Source organism: Mustela nivalis (assembly GCF_964662115.1).
Source record: "Mustela nivalis genome assembly, chromosome: 1".
Classification (NCBI taxonomy): domain Eukaryota; kingdom Metazoa; phylum Chordata; class Mammalia; order Carnivora; family Mustelidae; genus Mustela; species Mustela nivalis.
In genome coordinates, this window is record NC_139020.1 from 152,281,075 (window position 1) to 152,296,028 (window position 14,954).

Genomic DNA, 14,954 nt, shown 5'->3' on the forward strand with positions numbered 1-14,954 from the left:
GAGAAAATTGATCAAGATAGTATTTTTGTTTGGGCTTGTTTGCTTTCCTCTTTTTACTTTAATTGAAATACTCTAAATTCTCCTCATGGATGCAGAGAGCATTGAGAGCACTTTCTTTAAAAGGACCAAAAATAAATACCTTATAGATTTTGTCCTATGAGTATTTTATTTTCCCCTAGCCTCATTTTCTTATCGTGCCAGTCATGTCGTAAGGCACGGACAGGCTATCTTTCTCTGGCTGTCACTATGTTTCATACACAAGCGTTATTTTCCTTGGGCTCTGAGAAATGTGTGGCTTTACTTCAGCATTTTATTTGTGCTTCTATTTTTAATGGAGACGGAAAGGGGGACTAATGCGACTCTCATGGCTTGTATTATTAAATGTTGATTGATGGCTTATAATGTACTATACAGGATATATGTTAACTCTGCGGAATGACAGACTCTGGGAGAAGTCATGCCCCAGTTGTCCCCCACTCCTAATACCAGGCAGAGGAGGACAGCCTTTATAGACTTAATCTGCTTTTCATCCCATTTGACAAGGTACCAGGAGGAAATTTTTTAAGAGGTCATCTGTATCATAGTGCCCGTCCTGGACCTAAGTAGTTTCTCCATACAGTTGGTGCAGAGAAATAAGATGCAGTCGGTGCTTTGTTCCTGCTGCTTTCACGCTCAGTGACCAAGACTAGCTGTGTAGGAGAGGATTAGAACTTGCGCTTCTCTCTTTGGACGGGCTGAGGGGTGGTGGGACCAGACGGCCGATAGAAAATACCCAGGCACACATATTAGCGAGTGAGCATGTGACTTGTTAGAGAATAAAGAAGCAGACCTTTGAGCATAAATGCAATGCCTTCATTAGGTACCACCGGCACTTACAAAATGTGGGAACTGAATCCCAGAGAACCCTGGCAGAAGGATACAGTATATGGATTGTATTGCTTCCCTAATATTTGTATATTCACAGTATTTGAAAACTGCCTTCATTTTCCTGTGTGGGAAAAACTCTTGCTACCTGTATTACTTGATCTCAGACCCATAGCTAATGATTCAGTCTGTCCTTCAGTTAAAGGAGTTTTGCTTTTCTAATGTTATACTATTTACCTACCAGTGTACTACTGTGACTTGAATCATTCTTTTATTGTTGTTGGATATAAACTTATCCTGTACCAATGTATTTATTAACACTTGTATTTTATTATTGAGCATATCAATAAAAATATTAAAAAATAACACATTGTTTTTTTACCAACTCTATAGCAATTTTGTGTGTTCTTTCAGCACCATAATATATATTTATGTATAGAAAAGATAGGTATTTTTCTGAGAATAGTAAATGTCCACACATGGCGTGAGTTTGTACTTTTTTTCTTTTTTTTTTTTTTTTCTGGTGGAAGATGTCTTTTAGCCTCTGCTCTTATATTTCTGCTGCAAGCCTCTTTGATTGTAGATTCAAACTGACAGAGGCTGGGTGATGCAAGAGATTTTGAAGAAGCAATGAGACCACTCCGATGGGCTGGTGCCGTCAGTTTCCCCTCCTGATCAACTGCTGAATTGACCACCCCCCCCCCCCCCCCCGCCCACTGTATTCTCTGAACCAGAAATGCTGCAGCGGTTTCCTTAGCAAAAGCAGAAACAAATCAAAACCTTAGAGTCTGCCCGAACCTTTGCAGACTAAAGACATTTCTGTCCCAAATCACATGACCAAAGAACCTATAGTCAAGTTACACCGTTTTATGTATTTTGCGTAAGTGCATCCCCAGCATAAACACGTGGATGTCAGGAAATCTGGCAAGGATAAATACTTGTCATGAGAACATGCTTTATTTTGTCCTTTCTATCATATGTCTTTCCAGCCCTGGTGCCTTTTTATTCCAGCCTGGAGTTCACAACAGAGCCCCTCGTAAAACAACGAACTTGGTTTCAGGGGACCTGTGTGATGCTTGTTAGATTAGCCATGTTTACCAAGAACCCTAAAAATCCTAGGATGGCCATATTTGAGGAGGGAGGTTCAGGCATTGCTTTAGTCACATGTATAGGAGACTTAGTTGAGTTTTTAGTGAGAAACACTATTAGTCATTGGGAATTTTTTTTTAACATCATGAATTTTAATGTCACTAGTAGAAAAAAGCTTTCCCATCAAATGATCTCTTACATAAGAGAAAGCAGGCTTAATGGCTTAATGTCGGTTCATTTGTCATAGTTTTTAATCATAGCATAGGTTTTTTTTCATAAAACTTCTTTAAATATACGATTTGGTTCATTCTTCTTCAAAACAGTGAACCTACTATCAATCACATGGCTGATATGTGAATTAAAACAAAATAATCTATCCCCAGTGCAAAATAAATAAATACAAAAATGGATCCAGTCCCAATACTGTAAATGGTCAGTAGCGAACCAAAGCATCAGTTCAAGACAATTTTACATTTTGGAAAGAATTGCCTGATAAAAAATTAAAATAATATTAAATATTTATATGTAATTGATGGGAAAATTTCTGAAAGACAGTGCTGATTCTAACCATGCATTATGATGACTTACTGATGGAGTTTGTGAACAAGGTGTGATCATCAGCCACACCTGGGATTCCTGCATTTAGATAGCTCGGTTTCTCTTAATAGTAGAAATTATTGTTGATGTGGTTCTAAAACAGACTTTTTATTGCAAATTGGCTATTAAGGCCTTTATGTCTGTTCTATCTGTAATTATGATTCGTAATACCTGTCTGTCTATGTTTGTACAGATTTCTCCTTATAAGGAATTATAGAAAAGAACTCAGAAGGCTTTTTTCTTTTCTTTTTTTGAGACATGGCAGTGGCTGTGACGCAAACTTACTGATAAGGAAATGTTTCCTAAGTGTTTAAAAATAAACCTGTAGAGAAAATAAGAGGTATGATCTAGGGGAAAGTAACTTGCTTAATGTTAATATTCATGAAGCCAAGTTTTAGTACTAGATGTTTCTCATGACCTCCCATTGACTTCTGAAGTTTAATTCACCTTAAAGGGCAATTATTTTTCTGACAGGTTTAATTTTTTTTTTTAACCATTTAAGAAAAAAAAAATCTGCTCCTGGCTTTCATTTTCCTGTACTTAATAACCTCTATGCAAAATGGAAACCAGACAGAGATTCTTAAATCTGGCCCTAAATTATTATATTTTTTCCCCAACAGGAATCAATTCATTTACAGCTTTCCAGTTTTCCCAGCCTGCAAGAGGATGATAAATCTAGGAAAGATGACTCAGAAAGAGAAAAAGAAAAGGATAAAAACAAAGATAAAACCTCTGAAAAACCCAAGATCAGAATGTTATCAAAAGGTGAATGTAAACATGTTTCCTTAACTTACTGAATTTGGACAGATAAATGGTCACACAGTACATCCTAGATTTACACACATATTCACCTGACACCAAACTCTGCATATACTTCTATGTGTGTGTGTGTGTGTGTGTGTGTGTGTGTGTGTGTAAAAGATGTTAACCCTATTTCCTTTCTGTTCATGCTGTCATTACTTGTGTATCCAGAAAGGTTAATTTTAGGATCACTAATCTCTTTGGATTTTTATTCAGGTCTTTCTTCCATTTTCAATGATAAATTTGTACAAATGACTGAGTATAAATCTGCTTTTAATTCAGGTTTATTAGTCCCATTAACTTGGGCTGATGAACAGTAATGATACCCAGTTTTATATCTTAATTTCCATGTTTATCATAAAAGACAGACAGTAGATTAGCAATTCACAGCCGATAAGTGATGTCGTTCCCAAAGCCCAGATGTATATACATCAATGTCAATGGAGTACATGATTAACATTGTATCTGCCACAAACGGATTTGGTCTCCACAACCCACAGAACCACCACATCATGTCTCACCTGAAAAAAATACACTTCTACTCCAATAAAATTTTTCCAAGGGGGAAAAAAGAAGCTATACCTTCTAAAACCGGAAGCCCGTAGTCCAGACTTTTCAAATTGTGGCCATACATACAATTGTACAATTGTACAGTTGTACAAAAATAAAACAAACAAAAAAGGAAACAAGTGTTAAAACTAAGTTAAGTTGAAAGGAAGAATACTACGAATAAATAGCATTGCAGTAGACTTTTTAAAAAAAATATTTGAGAAAAAACAGGGCATCCGATCAGCTGAGGAATGATGACTGCTTATATTATGCTCTGTAACCATGTATCTGCTTATAATGATTCTCTCTGCTACTGAATGTCTAAAACCCAAGGTGTGACGCGAATTAAAGAAGTGCAGGTTCCTAAGATGGCTTTAGAAATTAAGCTTTAGCCAGCATCAGAAAATGTGAAAGACTCAGAAATGTTTAGTCCTCACCTGTGTTTTGTACTGATGAATATTTAGACAGTCTTATCACAGAACTTTCATTTTTTGCCTTCTCTGTTTTAAGAGAAAAAGGGTTTCCCGGAATCTCAAACTCTTGAGAGCTCTCTCTGTGGGTTGGTAGGACCTGTCACGTGGAGGCCCGGCCTTGCTGATTGACAGCAGGGCACGAACATGTGACATTCCACCCCACCCACCTCCTACCCAACCATGCCCACATCCCCTTCTGTGACAGCGGGATCTTTCCACGTTCATGATCTACTGGGTTGCTCCATCTTGAATCTGGTTTTCATTCCAGTGTTACACTGCCAATTCGCTAGTTTTGAAACGTGTACCTTCATGCCGATAGCTTCACCTAAAATTTACCCAGCAGGAGGAAAACCTTTTCCACCCCACTTCCCCACCTGCATCCCTGACCACCCCCTCCTGCTGTCTGTTTCAGATTGCAGCCAAGAGTACACGGATGCTACTGGCATAGACTTGCATGAGTTTCTGATTAACACATTAAAGAATAATTCCAGGTAAATTATTAAATAAACCTCGTATTTTTAGAAGAGTCAAGTAGAATATTGCAAAGTCATGAGTCTGAGCAAGTCTAAGTATAGAGTTGTACAGTGAAGGCACCTTTTCTAATATCTTAAACTATCTCTTACGTATATATAGTAGTTTGCATGTTTACTGTGTATAGATAGTCTTAGTTCCTGGGTAGTTACCCGATGAATAAATTAGAGTTTGCAGGGCCTGCTTTCCTGGTCACAAAGGGATACTGATAAAGGGGAGAAATATAGAGAATGAAAGTTGAGGTCAAATAAACCGATCATTCTCTACTGCAGTTCTCTATTTACTGGGGCTTGACTTTGCTCCAGGTTCCTATTAATTTAAAATAAACAATGCATTTGATAGGTCTGATGAGTTTGACACCTATGTATCTTAATTAACATTAAAACTGCAGAAATTTCAAAGTTACAAAATACTTAACAAATGAGATGAGAAGTAATCTTCAGTAGAAAGAAACCACGTGCATATGGACAGCCTCCTCTAGAGAAGAGTTAGGTAAAGATGTTTCACCACATACACTTAACCAATCTTTTTCAGGCGTGCAAATGAACTTTTTAGGTCTTTGGGAGTAGCAAGTGCCTCAACCCTTTTCATTTTAACATTTATTTTGCAGGGACAGGATGATACTCTTGAAAATGGAGCAGGAAATTATTGATTTCATTGGTGACAACAAGTATGTTACACTGCAGTGCTGATTAATTTTTTTTTTTTTTTTTTTTTTTTTTTTTTTTTTTTTTAGTGCTGATTAATTTATACGATGTGCCTTAGTTTGGTATTTGGGTTTAATTATTCATTCTGGAAAGATTTAGGGATAGATAAAACATTATTTAATATGTTTGCCGATTTGTTTAATGGAGATGTTATTAGGATTAGAAGCTATATATTGATGGGAATTGTTGCTTGGACCATGTGTGCTCCTGCTTGTTAAATTCCTGACAAAATGGCTATAAACAGGGGGCCGCTGATTAGCATAGAGTAGCTGTGACAAGAAGCAACCCTTTTCATTTTTATTATAGTTTTTTAATGGGCTCCAGCTGGCTTCAGTCAGTTATGCCTGGCCATAATTATGCTGCTTTCAGTGTAAACCATGTAATGACACATCTCCAGATAGACATCTGCAGTCACATACTATGTCATATCATTTGTCCCGAGCCTAGCTCTGTTGATAAGGTATCATGGACTACAACAGGATACTCTCCAACAGACATTAAGTTCTCTTTGCTGCGAGAAATGTGCAACTGGGAAACAAAGATACTTAGTGTAGCTTAACCGATAAATCCATCATAAGTGGAAGATTGTCTAGAAATGAGGACATGACGTGTGATGGCACAGATGAGATAAGCTTCATGGTTTGGACGACAAAGGAATGGGTTTGTGTGCATACATATAGACAGTCCTACAGGCCAGAAACGCAAATGCTGATTGCACTGTTTCTTGTATTCCTTTCCAGTAATCATTATAAAAAGTTCCCTCAGATGTCATCCTATCAGAGGATGCTTGTCCATCGGGTGGCGGCTTACTTTGGGCTGGATCACAATGTGGATCAAACAGGGAAATCTGTTATCATCAACAAGACCAGCAACACGAGAATGTAAGCCTATCACTGTATTTCTTTAGAATTTTCTTTTTCTTTTATGGATTCATTTATGAGAGCATGTTATAAAATTCAAAGTACATGACATTTAAAATGTGCAGTGTTATTTATCTCTTGCACTTATCAGCTGTGTGTGGCATTTTTCTGCAGAAGATTATCTGAAGACCAGGAAAGTTTATAAAATCTGGGCTGTAAAGTGGGTTTATTCCTGCATCTCTTACATAGCTCCTGAAACATAATTTTCTTTCCTCCATCAATACTGTAGGTGATTACAGGGAAAAAAAAAAAAAAAAAAAGCATGGGACATTTTATGTCAAAGTATAACTCAAATTAAAAAAAACAGACATCTGAAAACAGCAATGACATATACAGGATAATTATCCTTTTCTTTCCTTTTTCTGGTTTGTAGAGCCTGTCTTACTGTGGTTTCTAGAGTAACAAAGAGCTCTGCACCCAGAGTCAGAAATCCTGCTCCTTAAGTCCCAATTGTTTTACTTACTCTCTGTGTGACTTGAAACAAGTCAGTTAACATCTGCTATTTCCGTTTTGTTTTGCTGTTGTTGTTTTACCTGTAAAAGGAGAATTTTGAGTTATATATCTAAGTTCTAGGTCTAAAAAGAAGAAGTTTATTTGGTTTTGCTTAAACGTACAATTGTTTGCTTCTATCTTAGTATCTTTTCACATCCTGATGAGTCACCAAAAGCAAATGAGAGGTCGTTTGCTTTGGAAATTTGGACCTAGCTCTTTTAAAGGCACAAATGCTTTGATCATAGTGCAAACCACTTTGATAGCAAATATATGCTATACTGAAAAACTGTCCCAATGCAAAGCATTCTTTTAAAACATTTGTGCATTGTAATTTCTTTTTCTATAGTGGTCTTGGTCAGTTGTGTAAATTGCATGGGTTTTAGGACTGCTGTGCTAGTGAACGGAGCATTGGTGTCTAGCAGAGCAGTGTTTCAAACCCTTTATTTTCTGCTCACCAGCTTGCAGTCAAGGCTGGACACGTAGAGCTAGAGATGAAGCTCTTTCTCTTCTCAAGGCTCGGTCTGTGTTCACCAAAACTACAGTGAAGGTTGTAGTGGAGAGAACACAGACTGAGATATCTGGCATGGAGCTGGGCTGTCATCTCAGGGACACTGAGCTCTTCGCTTCTCTGGGCTTCCAGTTATTTATTTATCTGCAGGAGAGTTTGAAGTGATATTGATGATATTTAAGGGCCCTCGAAGCTTCGGAATTATTGGGTTCCATGGATGCATTCTACGGTGCTGGCAAAAATACGTTTTAAAATTTATCAGCCTTCCACTTTATCTGATTGCTGGCACATGTACTTCCTATTTTCAACTGTCACAGGAATGAAAGGTCACTGTCTTTTAATCCTTTCTATGTCCCCTCTCCATCAAGGATTCCTCACTGTTGCTGTTGTTGGTTTTCATTCTGCATTCTGGTTTCTTTTATGACTTACAGATACTGTAAGTACAGGGACACACTGACTGCAAAATAGACCAGCAATGGACAATTTCTTTTCTCATTTGTTTTTCTCCTCTTTTTCTCTTTAGGCCATAACAGACATCGAAAAGCCCATAGATCAAGCATGTTGTTTGATATAGGCTCAACTAGAAGAGATAGTGCATTGATTTTTAATTCACATTAATTTTGCGATCACGTGGTCACATTAGCACACATGTTTGATACCTGTTTCTGGGTAGAGTGGTTTTTGAGAAAATTAAGCACCGTGTAAAGATGCTCGGGAAACTTTGAGTGATGGTTCTAAATTTGCAATGTCCAGGATAGTAACCACTAGCTGCATATTGCTATTGACATTTTGGCTTAAGTTAATTAAATTTAAATAATATTTAAGCTTCAAAATTCAGTTCCTTGGTCAGGCTAGGCATGTTTCAAGTGCTCATATGAGACAGAACGTACATAGAATATTGCCATTGTTTCAGAAAGTTCTATTGAGCAGCTCTTGTTGAACTTGTGGAATTCTTGCAAGTTTCCAAATACTGCTGAAGGATATAATCTATCCCTTAAAATTTTCATTTTCTGGCTAACAGGTATAATATTATCCTGTTATTAGACTTCACTTCCAGGAGAACACTAGCTTTTTTTGTTTTTTTGTTTTTGTTTTGTTTTTCGTTTTCCAAATAACCAGTTTTAAATAGGGGCTTCCTATTTATGCCTTCTGGAAGAGCCAGAGAGGGCACGTGCAGAGAACACTTCCAGTGTAGTTGCTACAATGGGAGGGCCTGGACTGGCTCTGTCTCTTCTTCATGCCTGTCCTTGCACACACCCTCTGCCCTGCTCTGTGAGTCAGGCCACACCTAAACAGAGGCAAATGACTGTAGATCATAGACTTTTCAGGCATTTCCTGAAGAGTTGAGTTTATTAATGTTCAACCCAGAGCTGTCAAGTCCTGCTCTTCTGTCCCAGCCACCTTCCTGACCATTGGAATGGCTGTTCACACCCTCAGAACGTGAATCACTGTTGGCAGTTTTAGCAAAGGAGCATGGTTGTTCAGTAGAAAGTTGTACGTTTAAGAGCATTTTACAAGTTAAAAGTTTGTGACCATGTTCTTTTGGATTTGAAGTTTGAAATGGAACATTCTGTTCAGAACATGTTGTTTAGGTCTTGGGTGTCTTCATTCTCAATGGCTCTCTGAAAATTTCAAGAGTCGCACTCTCAGCGGTTGGCATGTGATGGCCACGGGGACAACAGTAACATATTATAATAGATATATTATCACATGGAAATGTTTCCATTTATATGAAGGAGGGAGGCGGAGGTGGGAAGTCCTCAGATGGCTCCTCATAGCTTTTGTGTTTTGGAACTACCTTTGCGGGGGATAGAGTTTGATGCTACTTTAGTGCAAAGGCATGAAAGTGCATATCTTAAATGGCACCGTAGCTGTGAGAAATGCAGAAAAATGCAGCTGGAGTGTCCTCCACAAAATGAACTGTCCTTCACAAAAATGAACTGAAGGGCTGACAGAGAGAAAGCATGTTTTAATATAATTTTTAAGTTTTCTTCTTCAGTGACATTCATTCTCTGATATGGATGTCTCTCAGCAACAAAATGGCCGGAATTTGTTTCCCAGAATCCTTGCTTTTCTAGATTTTAAACAGTTCAAGTAATTATACAATGTGACTTGAGAATATTAAGTTTTGGTCCAAGAGAGAATAGTTTCACATGAGGTTCAAGCATTTGCTCATGACAATACCCTGTGAGGATTATATCTGTGTGTGTATAATTTACTTTCCTCTAGTAACTTCTCTAATATCCTCAGATAAAATATATGTGTCCTGTCTCTTCTTCATGCCTGTCCTTGCACACACCCTCTGCCCTGCTCTGTGAGTCAGGCCACACCTAAACAGAGGCAAATGACTGTAGATCATAGACTTTTCAAAAAAATTTGTTCAAGGACTGACTTTTCAATTACTTAAGTGATATAAGAATGTTACCTACTTATTTTTCATTGCACTGGATAATTTACCTCTTATTTCATGTATATTATTTCATTTAATCCTGAAAACATATTTACAACCTAAGTAATTAGAGCCTTATTTTACAGAAGCAGAGAATGAGGCACATACTCGGGTTCCGTTTGGGGTTTAGAGAGATGCAATGATTAGCATGGCTGGGATCCAAGTGCGTTTGTTAAATGCCGAGAACAATTTTCTTAAATAACCTAACTCTCCAAGAGCAAAAATACCCAGAACATCTTGAGCAAGCTCCTCAACAAGGTTCTCTGGACTGGTTGGGAATTCCACCTCTTTGAAGTTTTTTTGCTGTCTGATCAGGAGCAATGAGTGGGCCCAAGGGGAAGGGGAGATATTTTTGAAGATGAACTCCATGGTATTGGTAAATAATGTATACTTCCCACAATTTGATAGATCTTCCTGCATTCTCTGTGTTTATCACTATCCTAAGATGTGATCTTTGGTAGGGGGGATGATTTTAATTCAATATCTGCCTTGCTTTACTCTACTCCAATCTTTTTTTCCCCTAAAAATAAAAAAGCTACACTTAGCAATAATGTCAGTGTAGGATGTAAACCTACCTATTGTGTTATTAGGAAATTACTGCTACAGGCAAGCCAGGGATCCAAATCCATTGTTTCATGCCAGAGCTACAAGCACATTGGGTGGGGTTAAAGGATACAGTGGTCCAGAAGGAGTAGGAAATGCCAGCTCTGCTCCTGTGGGAGACATTCCAGGAAGGAGGCTTCCTCTGAGCAAACCTGGGTACTGTAGAGAGTTGACAAGGAAGTCACCTGACCCTCGAGCACCACAACCTTGTTGCTTTTCGGAGCTAGCCTGGGTAAGAGCAGTCTATGTCAGCTAGAGCCTCCCAGCACACCTGTTGGTCCACAAATTGGGTCCGAATAGCTGGGGATGCCCCTCATTAGAATCACTGCCTTTTGCTGAAATAACAAAAGGCAGTTTTTGAACTGAGACCTACCCTGTTATGTCCTATCACTTTTAGTTTTTCCCTCTTTCCCCTCAGTGTTGCTAGAAATACGTTTCACTCTGAAACACCTTTAAGTTTTGTTAACTGTCAGATTAGTTAGGAGCACCAAATGAGCTCCTTGGGAATCCGGAAAGGGGTTGTATTATTTGGTACTGCAAGGGGTATTTAAAATGTACTTACTCTCTAGACTGTTGTCTTTTTTTTTTTTTTTTAAAGGATTGAGGCTAAAATTATGAACAATGATTCTATAAAAATATTTAAATATTACAAATATATGAATCTATTTTTACATAAGAATCTCTGCCCTTCTCTTTGTCTGTCTTTCTGATCTCCACTTTGTCTTTTGCTTATTTTTCTAGGTGTTTAGCCCAAAACAGCCCATTATTCTTTTTTTAGATGATTTTTCTTTTTCCACCTTTGTCTGCCTTTCTCTGTCTTAGAGAAAGGATATATGCTCAGGTTGGATCATCTAGAGGCTTGAAACCATCTCCTTGCATTAGTGTTTTCCAAAGGGCCAAAATCAGTCATAGGCAAATAGAGTCCCATGTGTATCTGAATATCTTTGCATATGTCAGAGTAACTGTTTAACTAGTTCCAGATAATTGTCATGTTAGAAGGTTGTCATCTTTTGAATATTTTCTCTTTTGACTTTGGCACCCGCCCACTGTCATTGCCTCAAATCCCCTACTCTTGGTGGAGTGCAGAGCAAAGAAGGAAATGACATCTCCCCTGGGAGAGAGAGCTCCCAGGCCTCAGAAACCATGAAATAAGAATAGCGACCCAAAGGCGGATATTTGGGCCTAGACCTTAAGAGATCACAATGATTGGATTCCTGAGCAGTGTGGACCTGGTAGTGATGACCATAGTTTGCTTGTTTCTTTGTTCCAGAAAGAATAATTAACTGAGCTAGCTATTTGGTAAATCACAAGAATGGTAGTTTCTCTTTGGTGAAGGCAGTTGAACCTAGTTGACTTTGTTGGGAATCCCTGGAGTGACAGATAAGTTTTGCACTAAGAAGTAGGACTGTGGGAACTTCCAGCCACCCAGCAGCAGACACGGAGAGGGGGGTTAGAGCCACAATGGACTCCTGTTCTGCTCAGTTTCCTGAAGAGCCCAAGGTTTAAAATGGGAATCATGCATTTTTGACTCTTGAGAATTTTACTCCCTGCAGGTGATCCAGGATATTTAGAACAAAACTAACTAACTAACTAACTAACTAACCTAAACCCCAAGTTTTCCCTCCCACATGGATTCTATTTCTTTTCCTTTGGTGGAGCATGTGAATGGCTCCGTCAGTTAACCCAGCAGCATCCCGATACTGCTTCTTGCTTAATGACCCTCTGAAGAAGATCAGGCATCAATTTATTTAAGTGCCTCTTGGAAATCTATGAGTGGCTGGTTGGCATCTTGTTATTTCTAAACATGGTAAATTTACTCCGCATGTTTTGTAGGAATAGATTTGAAAAGCATCCGACTCGAAGCCAAAGATCAGAAACCTTAGAATCACATTGTTCTCAGCAAAGCTGAGAAGCTTTATTTACTGAACAGACAACCTAGTCCTTTAATCAATACTCAGGCTCAAAGTAAGACTGACTTGTTAAGATTGGTCGAACTCTGTATCATTTCTCACAAATACTGTATTTTCTCATATAATTATTCTCAAATACCTCAAAAGATGCACCCTGTAGATGAGATAGGTAAGTCTCAAAAATATATCATGAGGAGAGAAAACAAGTTTGCTGTGTTCCTTTCCCTACTTGAAGTTATTTATGGCCATGGAGTGTTGCATGGATGATTTCCCCCTTACTTTTGGATATCGAACATTCATGGTCTTTCCAGAACATTAGAATCTTTCATGTAACTTACTCTTAAAAGAACTTTCCCATGGAGTGATGATTCTTTTATTAAATAACTAATACTCTATGTAGCTCACAATGTTTGAGGTAGATAAAGCTAGACCATTTCACAGGAGCAAAAACTGGGATTCGTGTTTTGATCTTACTCAGTCCACTCCCACAGAAGATTCAAGACTGTAATTTGCTGCTCCCGCCTCAGCCATGACCCTTCTCCTCCGGTCAAGGGAAACAAGCACTAACATGAATGAATCACTACTTCAAGAGGATGAAACAGCAAGAAGAAAACCAAACGCTATCCCTTGGTTTCCTTAGAAAATCCTAATTTGCATTTTGTTATTTTTTTAAAGTTGTACAGGGAACTCAATGAAACGATGGTAATATCAGGGTAGAAATTAAAACTGTGATGTGAACAAAACTCCAGAACACACTAGATTAAAAACTGTCCTGGCATATGTAGAAGTAAGACAAAACCCAGTTCTCAGACGGTGTCAAGTGAAAAGGGTATCTTTGATGGTCAGCATCGTGCTTTGAACAAAAGAACTGTAGTCTATAGAACATGTCCATCTTCTGTTTATTGTTTACATAAGGAACCAGGGTATTTTTTATCAGGACTGTGTGTATGTATGTGTGTGTTCACACACTTGAGTGTGTGTGTTTGTGTGTAAATATATGATCTGTGTCGTACAGGTTGGGACAGCTGGAGAAGGGTTCACTGTACACACATATACCACATATGGTATTATCCCAAATGTACAATGGTGTGGGAGGAAGCAATGTTGCTAGAACTTGGTTGCTTCCCCTGTAGCTCTGCTTGCTGTAAGCAGCAGAGTGAGACCAAGTTGCAGAGTTCTCCCTTTCTTGCTTCTAGATCCACCTGTAGGGGTGTCAGTCACTTCAGCCCCTTGGGCCTCTTCAGGTGTACTTGAAGATGTGGGTCTGGCTGTATCTAATGAAGAGCTGGTCTTCTTTTTTTTTTTTTTTTAAGATTTTATTTATTTATTTGACAGACAAGAGATCACAAGTAGGCAGAGAAGTAGGCAGAGAGGGAGGGGGAAGCAGGCTCCCCGCTAAGCAGAGAGCCGGATGCAGGTCTTGATCCCAGGATCCTGAGACCATGATCTGAGCCAAAGGCAGAGGCTTAACCCACTGAGCCACCCAGGCACACTGGAGAGCTGGTCTTCTTGATGTAGTTCTTGTGTCTTGTTGGTCTGAGACTTCTGAGACTAGAGAGGCCATGGGCATGTTATCACAGCTTTAGGGAAGATAGAGTTGGTCATACAGTAGAAAGAGAAGTTGTGGTGTACTGGTCGAAGGTGCCTGGTTTCCACTGAATCACATGCTTAAATTCTAGATTTTAATGATTGATACCAATCTTCAAACAATAAACTGGAAACTACCCCAAGACGTGCATGCACTCCTGCTGTATTTTACCCCATAGCTGTAGTCCTTTCAACCTCCCAGGCTTTCTAGCTAACACAGCACTCCCAGGGGAACACAGCCCTTGCTTCCCACCACCCACCTGCCCTCTAAACCAGGAAAATGAGAAAACAAAACAAACAGCATTTCTGTACACATACAAAAAATATTTAGTCATTCTCTCTCAGTTAAAGCACACGGATCACTCTGGACCTTCTCAGCAAGTAAGATACTATATTTGCATATGAGCATAAATGGAATGTTTTTATACACAGTGTTGTAATGTGTAAGCAAAAAGCTTTTTCATGCCAAGAAACAATAATCACATTCAGCAATTTCCAAAGAAAACATTACTTTCAGACAATTGTTACTGCTTCATTTGGAACTCATGAATCAAACCATTATTTGAATATTATAGTGCAGACTGGATTTATCCTAATTCAACTCAACACTAATGTAAATATTGGTTCAATATTCGTTGGGGTTACCGTTAGGTTGTGACCACTCAGAAAGATGCGAACAATGGTAATGATGGCTTATAACATCTGTGGAGTGCTTCACTGGCCTTGGGTTTGACACTTAACTTGCATTATCTTGTATCTCCTTGATCCTCCCAAGCACTTTAGGATAAGAATTATTATTGCCTTCCAATTTTACAATGAAACAACCAAACAACACCTTTGTTGCAAAAAGTACACATTTAGTAAAGTGCAGAGC

General features: G+C 38.6%; 1 protein-coding gene and 1 long non-coding RNA gene across 51 annotated transcripts in view; both read left to right on the forward strand.

Annotated features, from left to right (window-relative positions):
- ARPP21 (cAMP regulated phosphoprotein 21) overlaps positions 1-14,954 on the forward strand; it is a 154,744-nt gene that overhangs the window by 45,999 nt on the left and 93,791 nt on the right. For all 50 annotated transcript variants that reach the window (XR_014300349.1, XM_082689597.1, XM_082689605.1 and 47 more), the window contains exons 6-9: positions 3,171-3,315; positions 4,786-4,864; positions 5,515-5,574; positions 6,352-6,492. Coding sequence is in view for 49 of the 50 variants with exons in the window: in XM_082689597.1 (XP_082545723.1) it covers positions 3,171-3,315; positions 4,786-4,864; positions 5,515-5,574; positions 6,352-6,492 (425 nt within the window). In the remaining variant the exon portion in view is untranslated. The remainder of the gene's footprint in view (positions 1-3,170; positions 3,316-4,785; positions 4,865-5,514; positions 5,575-6,351; positions 6,493-14,954) is intronic.
- On the forward strand, positions 7,549-14,352 carry LOC309843952. The gene is made up of 2 exons (XR_014300429.1): positions 7,549-9,799; positions 9,886-14,352. It is a non-coding gene; the product is annotated as an uncharacterized lncRNA (long non-coding RNA).